The 23140-nt window shown below is 37.8% G+C and overlaps 1 protein-coding gene across 1 annotated transcript in view; it reads left to right on the forward strand.

Annotated features, from left to right (window-relative positions):
* The window catches only part of HOOK3 (hook microtubule tethering protein 3), a 945081-nt gene that overhangs the window by 854139 nt on the left and 67802 nt on the right, over window positions 1–23140 (forward strand). Inside the window, exon 2 of the mRNA XM_050987360.1 lies at window positions 21115–21187. Within this exon, the coding sequence (XP_050843317.1) occupies window positions 21115–21187 (73 nt within the window). The remainder of the gene's footprint in view (window positions 1–21114; window positions 21188–23140) is intronic.

The raw sequence follows: 23140 nt of genomic DNA on the forward strand, positions 1-23140 counted from the left end.
ACGTGGAGAGCCTGGAGCGCGCCGAGCTCGGCGAGAGCCTGCTCACCTGGGTGAGTGAGCGCTGCCCGCCCGCACCGAGTTGGGCTGCGCCTCAGGGCCGCGGCGCCGGGCGCCTCCCGCCCCGCCGCGTCTTCGCTCCGGCGATAGAGGCCCCGCGGCCCGCACCGCGGCCGGGCCGGGGTCGGCGGAGCCCCGGCGGCCCGGCCTTCCTTTGTTTATGTCTTATCTTAGCGCATCGGGGGTGCCTGGGCAGGGCCGTGCTCCGCCTCAACGCTGCCCCTGCAGCGGGGGAACAAAGGCCCGGGGGGCCGGCGCGGGAGCGCCCCCAGGTGTGCCCGGGTTCTGCTGGCGAGCTGCAGGCCGTGGCTGTGGTCCTTGTCCCTCCTGTGCCGTCGGTATGTCAGTACCCCGCTGTTGGTGCTGCCCGTAGCTCTCTGGCCAACAAGGCCGCCTTTCTGACCGGAAACTTGCATTTCCGTCTGTTTGTTTTTCTCTGATTTTTATGCAGTGCTTAAGTCTCAGCCTAAAAGGTGATAGATTTATTTGTGGAGGTGTTCAAGGCCAGGTTGGATGGGACTCTGAGCAGCCTGATCTAGCGGAAGGTGTCCCTGCTCATGGCAGGGGCATTGGAACCAGATGATTTTCAAGGTTCTTTTCCAGGCCAAACCCCTCTGTGGTTCTGTGATCTTAGGATAAAAATTATTTTACACTACTTTAATGCTTACAGTTTTTTCCATAAATGTCTTTAGGTTATGCTGTCACTCAAAGAGTAGCCAAAATGTGGTGGACATTTAACCTGGGTCTGCAGCTACCTGTCTGAGCAATAACTGTAACACAGACATGGAGCTTGCATTTCTGTAGTAGCTGAGTTATTGGTCAGTTGTTTGAAACCACTGGATTTTAGTTTGAGGCTGATTTGGATTTTTCCCCTCTATACTCAGAATTGCCAAGTAAATACCTAGAATATGAAACTCTGCAATACAACTGATTGTTGACTAGAAACAGAAAATTTCAGCCTTTTTTTCTATGAGAAGCCAGAGCTGACTGAAGCTCTGATGGTGATGAGTAAGTTCCTGGGGAATAACAGGTTAGATTTCTCAATGAAAGTCAGAAAGGATGAGCAAGGGAGGTGAATTTATTGTTAGAGGTGAGCAAGCAGCCTGGAAAGTATAGAAGGTGACAATTTTGGGGAAGAGGTTTTCAGGGAAGTGCTTCATGTAGGTCTGGAATAAGTCACCCAGTTTCACTTTCCTTCACATTCCTGCCAACTTTTCCATCTTTGTTATGGACAAGTGTTGGCCACGTGTCTTGCTTTTGGCATTCCGTGCTTCCTCTTTCAGGGAATAAAAAGTCCCGATATGAGGAAGTCAATGTGTGTTAATACTGGCAAAGAAAAGTTGAGTGAGAGGCTCAGTCTTTATAATCTGCAGTCCTGAAGCTGTACCTACCCCATGCAGTCTGGTCCTGTCTATAGAAAGGACCACACAGGTCTCTTTACACTTCTCAAATATTGAGCTAATGAGACTAGCTGCATCTCTTTTGGTTAGCAGAAATAGTAAATCATCTTAAAGAGCATTTGAATGGATCAGCTTTATTCTGAGGTGAATCTGTGAAGTTATGGGTTATTTTACAGTTTAATCATTTATGTGGAAATGTGGCTTTGAAAAAGACTCAGTAAAAAAAGAATGAAAAAAGGTGGCTTTACATTATTCCAGCATGCATGAAACTTGCAGAAGAGGCAGTGAAGGTTTTTGTTCCTCAGTGAAACTGGCTGTGTATAAAGAAGATGCTTTTTTTACTTGGCTTTCTCTCAAGTCCCTTAATGATTCTTGGGAAACCGTTCATTTAGATAGGAGGGTAGAGCTGTCTTAATAACAGTTTGTGCACATCTAGGAAGGCCAGTCATTTCCCATTATGCCAGGGAAGCTGGCTGCTCTTTAGAACTGGTTTAGCCTCCCAGATTGCTTGCTTAACATTCATACAGAAGTACTTGCAGAAGTACTTAAACTGGTTTGTCTGTGTTTTGAATAGATAAGGCTTTCTGCAAGTTTGAGAACCTGTTTGGCCTAAAATGAATGTTTGCTCAGATGGATATAGGGTGAGAAGAAAGTGTTCCTCCCTCTACCAACTTATGATTTTAATTAAGGAGCATATCACTTAGGCTTTTTATCCTACATGCCCGTGATTTTCGCTGTGTTTAAGCTGGAGCAAGCTGCCTACCTCTGAATATCTTTTGCTTTATTTTTTAATATTCTGCCAATACCCATTTTTGTTGTTAGGCTTTAGCTCTAGCTATCTTTAGCTAGCTTCTTTATTTTTCACCTTTCTGACAGTGCCATCAAATGGCTTCCTAAATAATTTTTGTTCAGGATTTTAAACAGCTGGGTGAGTTTTGACTTAATACCAGTTTAGCAGGTAACCATGATGTTGTTTTGAGACAGCCACAGTAGTGGGAACTTAAGCAAAGCTCAATGAAGGACTACTGGCCTCTCAAAACTGGTATTTGCACTTCACAGTGTTTGCAACCTACTGTAATTGTAAAATTATTGCTCTACCAAAAATCTCCCCCAAAACTCCTCTAAGACTATCCTATGCACTATGGGATTGTTACCCAAGTTGCAGTTCAGCCATGGTAGTTTAGAAAAATGCAGCTGTGAAGTAAACCTGCAATAATACTAAAGTTGATTCAATGTATCTAACAGAGATTGACAACTTATTTTTCTGTATAAAAGTTAAGACTGGTTTACATATGAAAACATGGGGTTTTGTTGTTTGGTTTGGGTTGTTTTTGTGTGTGTGTAGTGTCAGTACTCTCAACTTGGATACATAGCTGAGGCATTTCATAAAATGTGGAGAGCTGCCAAATGTGGCTGTGCCAATTACACTTTAATGTATATAAAATCATTGTGATAGCTACAGGCTTTTGTTGTGTAACCTGAGAAGTTTTCTTTTCTAGCATAGAATTAAGATATGATGCTGAAAAGATTGCTTAGCATTGATATGTAAACAGGAGGATTCCTCAAAGAGGTTGCTGCTAAGTGGTTGTAAGTAGTAAGTTGATGTGGAGATGTCATGAACTTTCTTTCATTATGATAAATATCGCTTATTTTAGTATGTGCTGCCTCCACCAAGCTGCATCTTGCTTGCTTTCTTTCTTTTCCAACCCTCAAGGCCAAATAGAGTTTCTGTTAAAACTTTCACGATAAGTGAGAACTTTCTAAACATTGCAAGTCTCCTGTTTCAGCATCCTCCACTTTATAAGCACTTTGGTAATTTATATTGATCTTTCCCCCTTTTTGGCTGAAAAATCTCCTCAGTACAGTGTATCTTCTGTGTCATGACCTATCCCGAACTGTAAGGATGTATCTGTGGTAGTATGAAGTATAGACACCAACTACATGTGACCAACTACTGAAACAGATTCCTCAAGAGGGCTGCTTGCAAATGCTTGATAGGCACTCTATTCAAAGAGGAATTACTGGGGGAGTCTGCTGGGAAGGCTGTTTTTCCTTGCTGTCCAGTTACATTCTTTCATGAGAACATACTGTTCTCGATCCTTGTGCATTTGTGCTTTTAAGTACTCTTCTGGTTTTTTGTAGATGCCAAGATGGTAGGCAACTTGCTGTGCCTGTTTAAATTGTTTCTTCTTCCACTCCTTGGCCACTGACCATGAAGTTGTAGGGTTTCATTTACTTCTGATAATATCATTGCATCAGCGTGTCTTACCTCTTGAAAAAAATATATATTTCAGGAGAGGTTGATTGTGCTGATGATGACAGGGAATCAAGAAAACTATTCTTTTGAATGCAATGTGTTGCTGTTCAGAGGGCAAAACCACTTGAGCTTGTCTGCAGTCTTGAATTATGGCTTGAGGAACTTGGCATATCACAGCCCTTGTAACTAATATGAAAAACCAGTGAACTGAACAACCTTTTTTTTATACTTTATGACCTCTCACTAAGACAGTAAAGAATCTGTTGCTCCAGCTTTTAAAGGGATAGTTGTCTTTGACTGTGATGTTCTGAGTGTAACATTCACCATGTTTGAAGGAGCTGGAGTGTCTAGCACCATTATTGGATAACAGGGATTTTTTTAACATATTGCTGAGAAGTCAGGCAGAAACAGGAACTTCTCTTCAAGATTATATTGAAGAGCAAGTGATAGAAGGCTGATAACACAGGAGTACAATAATTAAAGGTAATAGGGTATGGTTTGTACATGTTCCTTGCTATCATCCCCCCCATCTTTTAAGTCAACCTGTGAAAGAGACTGAGCAAAGAATTTGGAGATGCTGGCATACGTCATGCATGCATTTTGACACTGTTAGATTTTCATTCTTTGGGGCCTTGTCCCAAATTCTGCTTTTTTTCCTGTTTTCTCCTTCCTGAAGAGCTGTTCTATACAGTGTATATTTACAGTAGTTCTCTGAAGAAAAAAGACATTTCCATAGGATTTAGCATGTGCTCAATTTCAGCTTCCAATTCTGCCCCCTCATTTTTGGTGAGGGGTTATGAGATGCTGCGTGGAAAAGAAACAGACTTTGCTGCTGGGAACTATGAACCTTAGAGAGTGTAAAGGAAACAAGTTTTCTGTTAGCTTGTTAATCTCAAAGTGGGAGGTGTGGAGAGAAATCTGTTTCTATCTTCTCTGAAATACTTAAACACAGATGTTTCAAAAAGATTAAGTCAGACTGTGAATTTTGCACAACTGTCTTAATTGTGACATTTTGGGGCTTGTGAACTTGGAAATCATATTCTGTCCTTCTGTTATTCCTGGACCATTAGAAATCTTTGTTACAATGTGTAGACATTCAAGTTGAGCCTTGAATCTCTCCCCTGATACACAATTGCACTTGCTGCTCTTCCCTTTGTTGGCTGACTCTTTAGTGTGGTCATTTAGAAAGGTCTTTGCCTAAATTCGGTTTGTTAAGTGCCCCAGCTTCAGAACCTAAGTCTGAGGTTTTTTAATCAATTTAATTTGCTAGTGATTAGTTAGAAAAAAAAAAAAAAACCCAAACAACAGCGAGGTTATTTGCCACGTGGCAACCAACGCTAGCAGAAGGCTACAGCAGGAATACACGGTTGAAAGTGACGGGAAGGGAGTAGTAGTGTCCTTGTGGCTTTTGTTGCCAACAGCCTGGCAGGTCCTGCCATACAGGAAAAGGAGAGGGATTAACTCTTTCTTTAACTACTGGTTTAACTACTAGTTTCCTGCCCTGCAAATCATTCTTGTATTGTTTTTCTGTCTGCATTTGCTGTACGTGACTTAGATCATTCCCTCCTGTGAGTTCCTTAGTGCTGCTCATTCAGGGCAGAAAACAAAGAGACAGCATGGAAAGGAGAAGAGTTTTGGTGAAGGGGAAAGGTCTCTAAGGATAAGGGTGGGGGAGTCCAGCCAGTGCTCTGCTCCTGCTTGTGTCAGGCAGAAGCTTCTGAATGGATACAAAGCTGGAGTTGTGTTTCAGTGGACTAGCTGGGGCCACAGAGGGAGGGGATCTTTTCAAAGGGAGCACACAGGAAGTGTTTTTGAAGTGGTGCAGGTAGTGGAGCAAGTATTGCACAAGAAGATGCATTGTAAAACTGTGATGAAAATGTGCTTTAGCCCTGGGATTCCTAGGGCTCTTACATGCCATTTAGCTGCAAGTTTCTTTGCAAAAGTGTGTCATGCTGTAAATGTAGTAGTGCTTTGTGTCCTTTGTGGACCTCCCATTTAAGCTGTCTGTCAAGGTAGCTAAGTTAGGGTATTAAACAAGAAATGCATATTTAACCCATGATTTATGTTTTGGGGACAACAGGTCATGGAAATGAGCATCTGTAATTTATTCAGTGCAGTGTTGCAAAGTATTGAATGAATTACAGCCTTTCTACATTTCAGGATTATGTAAGATATATCTTTGAGTGAACTTGTTTGCTATAGCAGCAATGTATCCATAGTTTCACTTCAGTGTAGGAATAAGTAGAAATAAGTGTGTGATTAACTGCAACAGAATTTATGTGTGGGTTTTTTTGTTTCTTGATTTATTTTTGTGTGCTTTTTGTGTGCGTGTTTGGTTTTGGTTTTATTAATTCTACTGCCCCATTTGTGGCTAGGAAAAAAAGCCCAGCATTACTTGATCCTGCTGGCAGGGTTAATAATTTAATTTCATGGGCAATGTCAAAAGATGGCTGCCTGTTGCATGGTAGCTACTGCCTTTTTTTAATGGAATTTGGTCAGGCTCTGAAAAATCTTATTCTGCACAGAATTCCATGAAGTTCTGGCAATTGTTTGTTGAAATATAAATAAAGAAAAGGAGAAGACTTAAACTAGGCAAGGTATGCTAATTCTACAGATTACATCTGTTACCAGTTCTAGAATCTGTTAAGTCTGAAGTTTCTTAACCTGATGAAAACTTACTGCCAGCTTTCTCTTAATCTTGTCTTTTAGCTGCTAAATCTTTCTTACTCATGTGATCTTGTGAAAGCCTGTGTTTCCACACTGGTCAGAAAGTTTGTGCAGATGATATTTCAGTGGAACTTAGTGTTCCTGGATTCATCTTCTGTGCTTTTGGGGAAGAGAGGTATTTCTTTCATCTCTCAAGAGGGACTGTTTCTCATCTGAATTATAGCTGCAAAGGTTGAAACTAAGGGCTTTAAATAGTTGTTCTGTATTTTGCCAGGGGAAGGCTATAATCTGTTTTTTACTATTTGTTGTTTTGGTTTTATTTTTTGTTCTGTTTGCTTTTTGTTAGGTTGATTAGTTTCGGTGGTTTTTTGTTTGTTGTTTTGGTGTGTTGTAGTTTTGGGGGGTTTTATTTGTTTTTGGGGGGTTTTTTTGTGTTTTTTTTTGTGGCTTTTTTTTTTTTTTTTTTTTTGGTTTTTTTTTGTTTTTTTTTTTTTTTGTTTAAGTAATGTTAAAAATATGTATAAATTTGGGAAGTTTCTCTAGCTAGCCACTAGCCAAGAAGTAAATTGACTTTTCTTGCCCCGTGTCCTTACATAAATGCTACATCTTGCTGCCTGGTACTTATTTTAGTATGGATCTGTTTGGGCACATTTGCCTGATGTTGTTTGGGTTTCTAGTAGCTTAGCCATCTTAATTCAGAATAGAAAGATTTTCACTATTTTGTTCATTGAGAGCTGTTCTACTATTTCTGTTGAACACCTACTTTTACAGAAAAGTTTCATTATCCTTCTTTGAGACTTCAGGTGTCCTAGTTCTGTGGGCTGGATTACCATTTGAGCTTCTGTGAGTCAGAATGCTAAAGGTAGAAGATATCCTACTTCTGTGTTTAATATGACATTATTATAAGTGTGTTATTTTGTATCTTCTGGGCAGTAGAGATGGAAATTTTTGTACTTTGATTGGCAGAGGAAGCTACTGGTTCCTGGAAATCCTGCCATTTGTGTTTTGGATTAGGTTTTTTTTCCCAAAAAAGGAAAGAAGATACTTCTAGTCTTAAAAGGCACTTTTGAAGCTTTCTAAAATTCGTTGGTGCTTGTTGCAGTGTGAATGTACGTATCCCTTAAATGTGGGTGCATTGATTTAATGTTTGGCAATTTTGCACTTTATTCGTAGCTTGTATTTTGAAAAGAGAAAGCATTGACTGATACATACTACTTTTAAATAAAACGTGATGAAATACATGAAGGCTTGGTTTATATTGCTGTTTTAGGCCTTCTATTATGTATTATATATCTTAATTTTATCTTCATTATAAATGCTATTTAAAATTCTTTTTCATCAGTAGGCTCATCTGGCTTTCATCTGAAAACAGGAATACATTAATTTTCACCACGGGAGTGGGTAGGTTAGCCTGTGTTTTTATTAATGTTTCTGAAATGGTTAAACCAAAAACCATTCAGACTTGAGACTGGTCATTGTATCCTAATAATTTGTCATACTTCAAGACATCAGTTAGCAGCAAGTTAATGGCAATGCCAAGACAATGCGGTTTGTGCTGTCATGGCTCTCTCATCTCTTAAATCCTTTAGTAAGTAAGCTTTAGTCAAGGTGTGTCTTCTGTTCCTGCACTGTGTTTCTGCAAAGGAAATATTTCATATCTGAAAAAGCATCACTTTGAATAAATATTTTGATTGAGATATTTAATGGCTTTGGCCTATTCAGGTATTTGGGTTTAAACACAATATACATTTTTATCCTGGTTTTCACCTACTGTCTTTGACAACTGAGTGTTTTTCCAGTTCACTGATCTTCATATCAAAAGTATTTTTCATAAAATACATTTTTGCATCCTATCCCTAGCAGCTAACAAATCCTCACTAGTCGTGTATGTAATCAGGAACTGTAACTCAAATTTTCTAAGGTATTGTCTTCCTGAAGCAATTATTTAGTCCCCAGTGATAGCCTCCTTTGCATTGTAACAGTAACCTGTTAATTCTTATTCTAAGGTTTTTATAAAAATTGACTCTTTGTGTCCATGTGGATCAGGCATCTGGATTAATATTCAGTAAAATTAAAGAACCCTTTTCTCTCATTGTATGATAGTTGATGGAAGGTATGAAGGCCTACTAGACCTAGTGATTAAGTCAAGTGGTTGAGGTTTTTCACTTTAACCCTTTATTTTCCTCAGAGTCTTGTGTGATAGGATCATAGAATACTTTGTGTTGTAAGGGGCCTTTAAATGTTAAGTAGTCCAACTTTCCTCCCCACTTCCCCCACCTTTGGGCAGGAACATCTTCAACTAGATCAGGTTCTGCAGAGCCTAGCTCAGCCTTGCTGGGGATGGGGCATCTACCACTTCTCTGATCCAGAGTTTCACCACCCTCATCATAGAATAATTCTTCCTTATCTTTTCTGAATCTATGATTTTTCAATTTAAAACAGTTCCTGCTTTTCTGGTTGATACAGGGCCTATTTAAAAGTGTGTCCCCATCCTCCCTTTAAGTATTGAAAGGCCACAGTGAGGTCTCACTGAGGCCTTCTCTTCTGCAGGCTGAACAACCCCAACTCTCCCAGCCTGTCCTCATAGGAAGAAAGCCCTATTCAGGGCCTGCTCAAACATGTCCATGTGTTCCTTGTACAAAGGACCCCAGAGCTGGACATCATACTAAGAGTCTCATGAGAGAGTAGTAGAGGGGGAAGATCACCTTCTTTAACCTTCTGACCATGCATGTTTCTGATTAATGTTCAGCCTCAGCCAACTCCTTCTTGGCAGGTCTGCTTTTAATCTGTTCATCCCCCAGCCTGTGTTGGTAGGGGAGGTTGCCCCAACTCAGATGCAGCACTTGGCCTTGAGCTTCATGAGATTCATGTGTGCCCACAGACATGACATACAGGCTCCGTGCAGCGGTTCAAGAAGTGGGGAAAAAGCCCCAATAATTATAACAGCAAACACAAATTTATTTTCAATGTTGTGGAACTAATGATGAGAACTGCATTGCAAGCACTCAATAAGTAGGAGAAGGAGAGCAGCTTGTGCAGGAAGGGAGAGTAGTCTTCCAGGAGGAGATACATCACAATGCACAGGAAGAGTACTGTTTTAACAGCTTTTACTGAGTAGCTGTTCAGAGGCACACATGCACAAATTTGCTTGTCTCGATAGCTGGAACTTTGTGTCTCAACACATTCTTATAATTTGCAACATTCTTATAATTTTCTCCTTTCTGGAAAGTGAACTCTTGCTTTCCGTAGAGAAGTTTAGCTTATTGTAGAACCGGCAATGGTATAGGAGTTTAAATTTGATATAAATTTGAAAAGCTATTTTGTATAGAGTTTTTTGAAGAAAATTTGTAACTTTCATATCTCTGAAGGATATGAAAAGCATATAGGTCTTTATTTTTTAAGATTTGTGTAAATGTTTTGCAGTATAAGTTTAGCACAATTGAAATATCAAAACTAAATTTATAGTTTTTAAACTAAAACTAAATATAAAAAAATCTATAAACTAAATGTAAAATTAGATTTAATTTATTATGTAATTTAAATGTGTATGCACGTAAAAGACACATTAGTTTAAGTCTTTCTTTTCTTTGGTGTGTAACTATGAGAAACATTATTTTCCTCAATGGCATTTTTGCATGTGTGTCAGGCAATTTTGCATATGGGAGGAAGAAAGAGTCCAGATAGGCTACCTGAACCTTAATAACAGTTTAGACCATTTTTTCTATGTAAAGTGTTAGAGAAGTATGATGATAAAATTATACACAAAATAACAGAGAATGTGCATATTTTTCCTCTGTGTTTTTGAAATAGTCTTGGTCATCTTTCTTTGACTTGCTCATCTTTCACTGTAGTGGTATCATCTGCATACACTTTTATTTAGTCAAGGAAGTGTTTCATGTATCAAGTTACAAAATAAATCTAAAACACCCTGGTTACTTTGCACTCTGAAGACTTTAATTATGTTGCTGTTGCTTATTTGAAAAAAACATTTAACATTGTCTACTTCTGGAAAACTGTAATAGTAGTAGTTCTTAAGGGATTTTTTGGTTTGGGTCTTGTGCAGCAAAGTGATTTCAATTTTCATTATTTAAATGTATAATACACAAAATTAGAAAAAGGTTTTTATTGTCTGTGCTTGATAATTTTATCTTTTTAACGTCTTAAACTTCTTCAAGCATAAGTATCCATAATGTCTTTACAGCCCTTTTTGTTGTAGCTGTAAACTGTTACATATTGTTTAATATTTTGCTGAGTTGAGGACTCAGAGTTGTCTCTGTACTCCTTCAACAGTCTTGCCACAAATCAGAAACTACTGGTAAATTCAGTTTTCTGGCAAAATAGCTATTTAGTGTTGTATCCTATTATGTCGTGTTTTCATGTGTGGGGTTTTTTTTCCTCACCCACCCACTCTGATTTTCACCTAGTGTCCTGACAACCTATGATGGCTTCTTGATTTCTGGAGAGGCAACTGTGGGGTTTTTTCAGGTGGTTCAGACCATGCTGTAAGAAAATCTGATTCATAAGTGCAGAAGTCGTTTCTGTCTGTCTTATATGTCACTCAGTAATTTATTGATGTGGATTTGGAACTGTGACCAGTCAGTTTATTACTATTGACTGGTCACAGAGCTCAGTTTTTGACTCTTCATGGATATAATGGCTTTTTTTTTTTTTTTTTTTTCCTACTTGAGTGTTAGTTTTTTTCTCCAGAATAACGGGAAAAAAATCACCTAGGTGCCTGTACTCCAGATTAATGTTAAATGGCATTGCTAGAGTGTCTACATGACTAATTGTGCTTTACATGACCTAGAGTGCTTATACCAAAGGTATAATAATGTAATATTCCAAAGGTATAAGGAGAATCTGGCTATTGTGCACTTGATTTTCTGAGAGTCTTCTCGGAGGAAGACCTCCAAAATTTCCCAATGAAACATGCATTTGTAATAGACACTTATAAAGGGTATTTATTGGGAAGTGACTAACAACTGTTATTCTTTCAAATGCCACTAAAGCATGAATGGTTGTACGTTATGTTTAGAAAAAAAATGATTGATGTATCTAACATTTATGTACTCTGGAACTGCAAGTGCTCTTGTAGACTGCCTTATCCCTTGTGCGTATGAACAAATTTGCTTTCTACAAATAAGCCTAAGTTTCCTGTAGGAGGAAGATAGTAGTAGAGGGCGCTAGGCAGATACCCTCCAAATAATACCATAAAAAGTATTTTTGAAACTCATCCACATAATTTAAAAATAATGTTATTTTAAAGTAAATTGTCAAGTAACTCAAAGCAGTTTAAAAGGTTGTTCTAAAGTGGACTGATTCTTCTCACCAAGAGAGCAAGGAAGAAAAGAGCTTTGTGTGGACTGTGGTGCATGTCACTGTGTTATAAATAGCAGCATGAAATATTCAGAAATCCAGCAGTGTATAGAATTAAGGTTTAGCAACATTGGCTTCTTCTCTTCCATCTGATAGTTGGGATTAATCAAGTTTGGAATACGTATGTCAATCTGCATTTCATCTTCTCATTTTGGGGAGCTGATGAGCGTTCTCTGGGATCACTGTTCCTTCTGAAAATTGAGTTTCTTTATTTTGATTGAGAGGATGTACTTGAATATATGCACAAGAATATATGGAAGTACTTGAATGCACTGATGACTTTCAATAAGTAGAAAATGCAGTAGAAAGTTTGCCTTTTAGAGAATGTAATACTGGGTTTTATAGCAGTTTATTGAGAAAACAAGGATATGAAGTTCTGTTCATTTCTTTGATGGTTATTAAATATAAAGCTTTTTAAACCGAACACATATGCTAAATATGTGGAGTTTGTTATTTTTGCTATTTGGTAGTATTTTTTTCAAACCTTTGAAAATTCCTTTACATTATAAGAAATAAGGATAACTTTTTCCTTTCTCCCATAGATCCAAACATTTAATGTCGAGGCACCATGCCAGACTGTGGAAGATTTAACGAGTGGGGTTGTGATGGCCCAGGTTCTTCAGAAATGTAAGTAATTGTTTACTTAAAGAATTAAATACAGACATTTTTTTATCTGTATATTTACATGTGTTTTACCTTGACTGGTATTCCCTAAGGATGTGGCTTAGATGGTACTTTAAAGTGGAACATGAGTAATGATTTTTCCTCTGTAGTTTACAGATAACTATCTTAAATGAAAAAAAATGTGTTTTAGAGAAGAGTTCATTCAAGTGTGAACTTACTGGAAAGTGACCTGAGTTAAAACTAGACTTACAGATTCACACTTAAAATTGAAATCAGTGCAAGGTAAGGTAATTGGCCATGATTGTTATTTGAAACTATAGTCAGTAGTGTTAGAAGTAGTTTAATGTAATAAAGCTTCAATGATAAACTGAATGGAACTGTCAGTTTAGTTGTTTGCAGTTGGAAGTACTCTTCAGTTTGTTTCCCCTACCCCTTGTCTGTTTACCAGATACCATTGAGATTATGTGAGGATATAAAGAGAAGAAGAAGCCATCTGGTTATTTATACACTGGTTTGATAAGATCTTACTGAGCCTTTTCTTCTTGAGGCTAAGCAAACACAGCTCACTCAGTCTCACCTCACTTGACAGAAACTGCAGTCTGTTAATCATCTTAATTGCCCTTTGCTGAACTTACGTCTATGTCCAGGTGTCTCTTACTGGGGAAGCCTGGATGCCGCAGTTCAGTTATGGTTTTAACAGATCTGAGCAGTACCTCCCTTGGCCTCCTGGCAGCGATCTTCCCAACACAGCCCAGGTTTTGGTTTGCCTTCTTTGCTGCAAGGACACATTGCTGGAGTGCGTTCCACTTGGGTTCTGCCTGGTTTCTTGTCTGCAAAGCTGTTTTCCAACCAGCTGACCCCCAGTGTATTCTGATGAATAGGTTTTGTTTGCACTTACCTTTTCTGAAATGTGTAAGGTTCCTCTCAGCTTGTTTTTCCAGCTTGTCAAATTTCTCCTAAATGGCAATGCAACTATCAGGTGTGTCAAACATGCCTTCCATTTTTATATTATATGAAAAATTGCCCTCTGTCCCATCATCTAGGTCCCTAATAAAGACATTTAATAGTATTGACCCTTTGGATATGCTGCTAGTGAATCCAGCTGGATTTCATGCTTCTGAAACCTTTGAGCCTAGCATTTCAGCCATTTTTCAGCCCACTGTGCTATCCAGTAACCCCTGTAATGCTTCATCAGTTCTTCTATGAAGATGTAATCCTGATCAGACAGTCTATAGCAGGAATCTGTAACAGTGTCACTCATGTTGATCTGCTTAGTCATTCTGACTAGTAATCTCTCAGCTGGCTCATATCCGTCCTAAGACAGAGCTCATGCTTTCCCTCTGGTCGGTCAGAGAACAGGCATGTCTCTGCCTTCTCAGCTTGTTCTTTCTAAGGAGCCTGTATATGTTCATGTCAGCAGCCTTATCATGTTAGCCATCCTACCATGACTTCATGATTCCAGTGGGTCTGTGACTTTGTAACTACATATAAAACTCTGTTTCTTCCTATTTGTTCTCCATGCTGCCTGCATTAGTGCACAAGCACTCCACATGATGCATCCAGTCTTTCTGATTACCAAGAATGAAGCTTTCCCCAGAGTGTTCTTCTTTAGGCCTTTGTATATTTATATGCATATGCTTGAGGTGATCCCACTTTACCCAGACCTGTTTTGTTGACTGTGAGGTGTCTTTTGTTCATATCAGTTCATATCATTCCTTGCCTCTAGTTTGTCAACGGAGTTCATTACTTTGTAACTTCATGTTAACATTTTTTTTATAAAACTGTTCTTGCCAGCCATTAGTGAAGATGCGTCTGCCCACCACAGTCTGGTGAATCCCATCTCTTCCAAGCAGTCCTTTTTCTCAAAAGGGTTTAATGGTTATCAAAACTAAAACTTTATTACCAACATTATATCACAGCTGGTTGTTGACCTGCAGGGTGTGTCTGCTGCTCAAACCTCCTCCTCACTAACTGGTGCAATAGCGGAGAACACCACTTGAGCCTTTACCATACCTTCCAAAGCTGCATATTTGCATTTGGTTCTTTGCAGGTTTCCCTTGCTTTACAGTACTTGCCAGGGTAGAAAGGCTGAAGGAATAATAATGTGAGGGCTGGACAAGGTTCAGCAGTCTTTCAACAATGCCCAGAATTCAAACTCCAAACAAGCAACAGCCTTTCTTGATGTCAGTCAGAAGACAAAGGCCCTCCATCCTGTTCTAGTGTTTAGCACTTCCCTCTTGTGCTGCTGTGTGGCTCAGGTTTACTGAACCTGATGATTTTTTTGACAGAGCTCCTAGGGCTGTAACTGCTGTGAGGGCACTGAGTCTGTTCTTTTGTTGCAGATTCTCAGGAGCATGCGCCTTCCTCCTAGTGAGAGAAGGAACCACCAGTTCACAGGAAGAACAAAAAAGGGGAAAAGGGAGATCTCAATGGAGTCAAATATTCCAAAGCAAGACTTTTTAGCATGCAGTTCTAAGATACTGTTTTCAGCCGATGAACTGAACTTTAAAAATAAATATACAGTACAAATATTGCATTTCTGTAGCATGATTTTAAAATATGTAAAGACCCCCCTAAACAGGTTATAATTCTTTCTATATGTTCTATAATATAATAATTTGAACATGCCAAAATTAGAATTCAACTATCTCACTTTATGGTAGTTGTGCTTCAGATTTAACATTTTGCATACTTATGTAACAAACAGACATATTCTCATCCTGAAATTTAGCAACGGTATTGCTAAATCTTGACTGCATTCCTGGTGAGATAAATTTTAAAGACCAGCAGCAGTCTGATTCTGGGTTGTACAACATGAACAATCTTTGAGAGAAAATATTGTTTTTTTGTTTTTCTTTTTAAAACGGAATAAACAGAATAAACAGCCAAGTTGTATAAGATAAGAGGTATGAGATAACAGAAGATTAGTCTAATTGATTTTTGAAGTAGAAACCAAGGATTGTAGAATAGCCAAACATTTTCTCTTACCCTGGAAAAGATAGTGGAATATAGGTCAAATACAGGGAGCAGCATTTGTATAGCTGACTAGAAAATTGATCAGGAGCATGTTGACAAAGCCGTTTTAAATATTCTTTATTGAAAACAAAACCAAATTCAACACTAGCAGTGAAATCCTCCTGTTGGTCCTTTGAACAAAAACAACAAGATGACCACTGGGAGTTAGGGCATGTTCAACAATGTGAAGCAAGTCGAGAGCAGGCTTTTTTGCCTTTTTATATTAGCAACATGGGTTCCCACTCTGCCCCAATAAAGATAGTCATGTAGAATACAATTTTTGCAGGAAGACAGCTGCATGCTTAAGGTTATTTGGAAAAGTCATGCAGTGATGTTCAATAGCAAGAAGCAAGCCTGAATGCATCAGGTCACTGCAGACATCATTTGTAGTGAAAACTTGAATAGCTGTCTTTGACATGCAAATCTCTCCAAAAGTTAATCTTCAAAGAAAAAATATGTTGTTTTGACTGCAGACACAACTTAAATGCCATTAATCTTATTCTATTGAGAAGGATGAACTACTTTTGTAATTTTCCAAGGAAAAATGAAAATTGGGTGTTTCTTAGTATAGGTGCTTCCTGTTAAAGGTTCTTTTAAGTGTATGTTCTTTGAACCGAATAACAGTAGGAGGTTGATTAGGTAAAGGTAGAGAGGGGAAAGTTCTGACAACTTTGTGTGAATCAAGATTTTACTATAGTAAATTAATTAATGTTTTAAAAGATTAAAGAGCAAATTAAGTAATTCCAGTAAAGAAGAGCACTGATGAAAATTTAAAGGTGTTGGATTGGACCAGTGATCTGGATATATTTCCAGATGGGGGAGTGAGGATGGCATTTCTTCCAAAAAACTTAAAGGTTTATTAGTGAATTCTATAATTTCTGGTTTTTTTCCTTACATCTGCCTTCTTAGGAAAAGTCCCCTGGTACTTATGAGGGTAGAAGATAGTAGGTCATGATGAGGAGCAGTTTTTGAGAGATCTCTAGCTCAGGGAATTAGTTTTAGACATACATAAAATTTGCACAAAACAGAACTGTAGAATTTAGTCAGAAAAGACAAAAGAGAAGAGGAGGAACATTGCTTGCTCATCAGCTGATAAAAAACAGCTACGCCTTGTACCAAGCGGAAGGGCCTGGCAGTTTCTTCTGTGGCTCTTAATTTTTCATACATCATCCTCAGTATATTTTGCACTCACAGTAGCAGCCCATTTGTACATAAGTGCTAGACATGGCAACAAATGCAGCAGAATTTTCTTTAACAAAACTGCTGGGATAAGCTTTGAGAAGAAAAGGTTACAGAGGAAATTACTGATACCTTCAGAAGCTTTTTGCTATTGATGTAGTATGTGACAGCAAATACCAGAAATATGTTCTATGTAACCAAGCATGAAAATTTTGCTTGCAGTCTCAGCTGTTAAAAGACAGGTGGGTGTTGTTAAATTCCCGAAGGACATTTTCTTTCTTTATAGCATTAAAACTTTATCTTTGAATTTCAGCTTAAAATACCATTGAATGTAATTCTCTACTGCTAACTGTATTATCTTGGAGGAAGGAACTCAGCCTATGTTTTAGCTTAACTTCTGTGTGTTATTCTGTAAGATTCATTGCTTCTCTTCAGATGTGGTGATCCCTCTGACTAGCATTGATGTGAAATACAGTTAGAAAAAATGCCTGTACACTTTCAGTGTTGATGTTGTTTTAAAGATGTTGTACTGCAGGAGTAAATAGTGGAAGCAAAAGAAAATGTTTAAATTTTTTATGAGTAGGCTGTTGGCCTAAAATTGTGTAGCTTGTGCTGGTATGAGTACCATAGCTTGCTTCTGAATCACATCCTCTTTTTTTGTGTAGCTTGTACTGATGTTACTTATGTTTTTGCTGTCCACTGATATCCCTATAATAGCAGGATTTCCTGTTTTAAAATTTTCCTTTCATCCCACTCTGGAGACTGTTTAACACCAGGTGTCCTTCTTGTTTTGATTCTTTCTTCCTCTGTCATACTGGCCTTGGTAAATGTAAGAAACTGAATGTATTTTCTTCTGTCATCTGTGCATTGCGCCCCTCTCAATGAATTATTCATTTGTTATATTATACATTGCAGCATGCTGTATGTATTTTGACACATGCAAAACAAAAAAGCCATGCTTTTGTATATCACTGGGGGAGGGAAATTTTTTGTAAACACGTTTTTTGAAGCAGCTTACTGTACCACTGTTAAAATGAGTAATAATCATGAGTTCTACTACATGCTCTGTGGGTTGGTTTTCTTCAGAAGAGTATTTCTGTCTCTTGGCATCTGTGATGGAGAGAGATGATTGCTTAAATAAAGGAAAATTTGCATACAAAATAAGATGGAGATGGTATAAATGAGCACTGCTGAAAACATCACATGAAGTGATAGAGCGTTAGCAACAGCACAAGTATCTTCTGCTTTGAAGAAAAGTCCCAGTTATCTGTGACACTATTGAGATAGTAGGTAGCAATCAACTGATATACAAATACCTTTCTAAACCTGAAAGTTAGCCAGTGCTGAAGGTTGTGTAAGTGTGGATCTAGGCTCAGGAACTTACTGAAATCAAAATACTAAGTTCATGAATAAGTCATCTCATGGCAGTGAAGACGCTCCAATTAATTTTCTGATGGTATAGCTGCTCACTTCTCAGCCACACATCATCATATTTTTTAGGTGGTGCTCTTTCAAACACTGTAAGAAGAATGCTGTTGCTTCCAAATGAAATGGCCTAAGGTGGCCTGAATTTGATTGAATCCTGATCCCCAAAAATATAGTGACAAGAGACTTGTTTGCAACAAGGGCTGTGAATGATCTAACATCTGGAAGCCCTTTTTAAAAGTATGTTTAGAAGTTACTGTGGAAAAGTTTTTACTTCAGGTTTGATTTCCAATAGTTTATTATATGTAGAGAGCATTACAATTGGTACTAGTAATGAACTTCAATGAGACTTTTGAAGAGAAAGAAAATTGTAATGATGATGAGATTGAGGAAAGGATGATCATTCTAGATTTGATTGGTGTTGATACCCAATCTTTTGCTTTTCTGCTTATTGTGTTCCTGGCAAAGTAGTTTTGCAGTGGGCTATTAATTATTGTGTAACCTGTATGAAAGTTCTCTAAAAAGAATTGTTGGTGTTGCTTTGACCATTGTTACATGATATTGATTTCAACTGGATTGCTTATCAGCTGCTGGACCCTTGGATGCTTCCATGAGGTTTGTATACATACAAATGAAAAGACAAATGGATCTGTGGAAGAGGACTACCACACTGAGTTTAGATTTATTTCTCAGGGACCTTCCTTAAGTATGTCTGATGACGTATATCAGGGTTTAGGTAGCCTATGACTTTCATCAAAACTGTAAAAGACAGTTACTGATCCATGTGTTCCTTTTAATACAGTAGTAGCTGAGAAAAGCTGCTTAGTTTCTGTTGAATTTCAGGCTTTCAGAGTGAAGTAAGATGGACCTAACTCTGAAGTCTCGTTAGTGTTCCTCAACTGATTCCCTTATTGGTGCTGTTATAGTTGATTAACTGGATGTGCAATATCAGCTACCCAGTCAGTCCAAATACAATTTTGCTTGTTGGGTGTTGCTTATACTTAGCCATGTTGTTTCCTAGAACCATTATTTAGCATGAAGATTGTATGTCAAGGATTGATGTTTTTATGGCACTACAGCCTTGAAGCAGCTGAAGATGTTAGTGGCCAAGTGCAACCCTTAAAATTATAAGATACAATCCTTAAGGAAGTCCTGTTGGGTTTTTTTGATGAGGAAGCACACATCATACCTGCTTTCTCTCTCAGCTGCATAAATACTTCATAATTGTGAGTCTGTTGTTAAGCTAGCTTATTTGTTTGTTGGCAATTCCCAGAAGATCCATTTGACAATCATTAGGGTATTTTTTTGAACCCCACACCTAAAATGGGATTTGAACTGTCATGTCATTGAACTTTTTTCATGTGTCAGAGATCTTATATATACTTGAATCAATGTCATTCCTAAATTTACTTGTCTTTTGTGGCAGAGAGGCCATTTGGAAGCTATTTGAAAACATATATTTCAAAATCAGATGATAGTCTGGAAAAGACATTACTTTTTCTGTTTCGTAATTTATGATTCTGTCATCTGTGCTAGAACTGTGCTGTTTTTGAATGGAGGTAATTTAGAGTCGTCAACTTAACTAGTAATTAAAGCTGTTCTTCCAGATATATGTTTGCAGATGCCATGTCAAGGGAAACGAAATATGCTTTAATCTTCACCAGAGTCTGTAACAAAGTGTGTAAAAATAGCAATGGAAATGTCAGTAGAGAAACATTGCTATTTGTGACCTTCCTCCATTGCTGTGTATTGTAGTTGTAACACAACTTGCAGACCTTGATGTGTTGTGAAGACACTGTGGAGAAGATGCAATACAGCATATACTGTGTATCAGATGCAAAGTGTGGCTGCAAAGTTTGTGCTCTAATAAAAGTTCTGATGTATTTGCTGGTTTACAGTATATATGATATGGGTGTTATTTGACTCTCCAGGCATATTCAGAGTTCTCTTGAAGTTTTGCCAGAAGAACTCATGGTGTCTTGCCCTTGAAAAAAGAGCTCAGTCCAGAACCCTTTTATGTGTAAAAGGTGCAGCAGTAAATCTAATAGTAATCAGTGGCAAATGCAGCAGTATAAGTCCAGAAAATAGAGTACTTAACCTGAAACTGTAGCACAAACTCTTAAGAGCATTTTGCTAACAATAGAAAGGTGTTTTTTTTTTCTTTCTGGCTGTATTGACTTCATATGTTGGATGAAATACAAGCCTTTCCTTATGTTTTCCTACTCCTTTAAACCCAGGTATATATAGTACATTGTATCTCCTTAATTCTGATTATAGCATTTTCAAAATTCTCTGTGATAAAGGGAAATTTGACTGAATTGAGCAGTAGAAAATGTTAGCCTTTTAGATGATATTTGAGCTTGGCAGCAGGAAAGAAAGTCTCAGGAGGTGTCTTGAAGAAGCAGCTTGAGGAAGATGCTTTGAGAAAAATGAATGGGGAGAAGTTATCCATAGAAATAGTTCTCTGCTCTTTTTCTTGATTGCCTTGTCAAAAGTGCAGAGGTTAAAAAAAAACTTCTGAGGAAGGGTATTTACAAAAAGATTTGTGTAGGGAGACTGTGAAAAGAGTATTTAAAAAACTGGTAGTGTTTGGGAGATGAAATAGTGAAGTGTGTTCTTAGGCATAAAAACTTCAGTGATACTTCCTAGCTCTTCTCTCTCTATCAAGACAGCATATGTATTGTTCAGTTTCAGGCTTTTATTTTAGAAGCTGAATAGTTGTAAACAGTGTGCAATGGTAGGGCTCCATAATGTGTGGAAAAGTAATAATTTATAACAATTTTAAGAAACGAAAGTAAATATTACTGCAACACCAGAGAAAGAAATTTAGAGGTAGGACTTATGGAGGGAAAACTGGCAGAATGCATTCAAAATACAAAGAAGCTTCCTCAAAAGCATAAGGATTGCACACGAATGAATCTGTGCTGTCAACAGGGTGAAAGTTCTCTGAAAAGTGAGTAGTAACAAGATTCTGAACTACTATATTCAGGCCATGCATCAGATGCAAGAGGTAGTCATTTAAATTAATTCAAACCTGCGATAGGAGCTTAATGATGAATGTGTACTCAAAATTTCTGTAATGTGTTTTTAATAAATGCACTTTTTATTTTTCAGAGATCCAGCTTATTTTGATGAAAATTGGCTGAACAGAATCAAAACGGAAGTGGGAGATAATTGGAGGCTAAAGGTATTTGACTTACTTTGCTTGTCTGTGAAGCTGTATTTCAGTACTTAATACAATATTGTATCTAAATAGTCTCCTATTTCTGGATCTTGCTTTATAGACAGCATTTTGAATTTTAGACCATTTTAATTACTTTTTTTTTTTATTTTGTATTGTCCTTCACAGTTTTAGCAAAGAAAGACATTTTGAATTTGTAAACAGGTCTTAATGATTTAAAAGGAAAATATTAAAGTAAATGTTATACATTATCTCTTCTTTTTCAAATATTGAATGAGATTTTTTTTAAATGCACAATGTGAAAGCAGCTTTTATAAAAAAAAGCAGCTTTTTTGAGAAGCAACTGCATAAAAATAGGAAAATAATAAGCAATATATTTAAAGAAAAATGGCAACATGTTGTTTCCTTTTACTTTGTCAGTTCTGCAGAGCTGCTAGGTTTTGAGGGAGGAAGTTGGGTTTTTTCTATGTTTCTACTCAGCATGATTTTTAGTCACAGTCTGTCTGCTGGGTCATTTGTATCACTTGGCATTCTAGCACTTCTCTGCAAACCTGAAGGAAACAGAATTTACGAGCACTATGAATGAGGAATGTTTTGCTTTAGAATGTGAAGAACAGTCTTATATGCAGATGTTAGTGTAGTTTAGTTTTCTTCAGAGAGTGACCTGTGATTTTCTAAATTTCCATTTTCAGCCTTCTTTTCTTCTTTGGGGGAAGAAAAATAGTTAAGAATACTATTAGTTCTTGTTTCCTGTAAAACCGTTATTTTCCAGCCACCAAAACTCATTCTGAGCATCAGGGGAAGGACTAAAACTGTGAAATGCGCTAGTACCCTTAGGCTTGTCTACATCACTTTTTGAATTGCAGGGACACTCAGAGACAGAATGCTGCCTGAGATAAAGATGGAGTACACCGCTGCTGTTTATGTTTGACTTGGCCAGGAAACGTGTATCAGCATGGTTTCTGCTGTTTGACCAGCTGTGTGAAGTCTGGAATGCTTTAGAATGTTTTGTCTACTTGGGCTGCCAGCAAAAGTGAGGGTACATTGGTGAGGATGTATTGAGTGACTGCTCAGTAAGAGACATGATCCCTAAAAAACTTAAGGACTCCTTTGGCATCTCCTGCATGTAGAGCACTGAATATAAATTAACTTCTCAAAGAATTGTATGGAAATGCAGGTGAACAGCTGGATACAAGGTCTTACTTTTCTGTAAAATATTTTTGGGATTTTTTTCCTAAGGAATAGTGAAGGCTGTTAAATGTGGAGGATAGCAAACTGAGAGCTGTTGGTTATAATAGCATTTGAGCTATTTGAATGTGGAGCAGCAACTTCTATAACTATCATATGGAGTTTGAGGAATAAATATTTTATGTCTCCCACCAATCTGGCAGATGTAAAAGCTTAGCAGGTGTGAAAAAGAAAAAAAAAAGCTGAACAATCTAGTAACTTCCTTGTGTGACTTAGGTTGGCAAGGCATCAGGTCAAATTTCAGTTTCTGGCTGATGTCATTCCATCTTGTTTTTCAAGTGTCCATGTAAACAAGAACTAAAGACTGATTTTTTGTTTTGTTTAAGAAATATATATAATTCAACTTTTTGTATACATTTTTATAGACCACTTCCCTTTTCATGAAGAATACTAAAAGGCACATGCGTGATACTTAAACTCTTGTTTTTTAATCTGGAAGTAATCCTATACTTTGCCAGCTATTCTTTATATGTGAGTAAACATTATTAGTAGTCTAGTTTTCCAAATGTCTATCATCTAATCCTTCATTTAAAGTCTGGCTTGTCAGAGCACTTCAATCTGTGCATTTCTATTAATAGAATTGTTCAGCTTGGAAAAGACTTAAGATAAGTTAACTCTATCAAGTCCACACTAAACTATGGTGCTCCACATCTACACCTCTTCTAAACACCTTCAGGAATAGTAACTGAACTGCTTCATTAGGCGGCCTGT

This window comes from Serinus canaria, chromosome Z, assembly GCF_022539315.1.
Source record: "Serinus canaria isolate serCan28SL12 chromosome Z, serCan2020, whole genome shotgun sequence".
NCBI lineage: Eukaryota > Metazoa > Chordata > Aves > Passeriformes > Fringillidae > Serinus > Serinus canaria.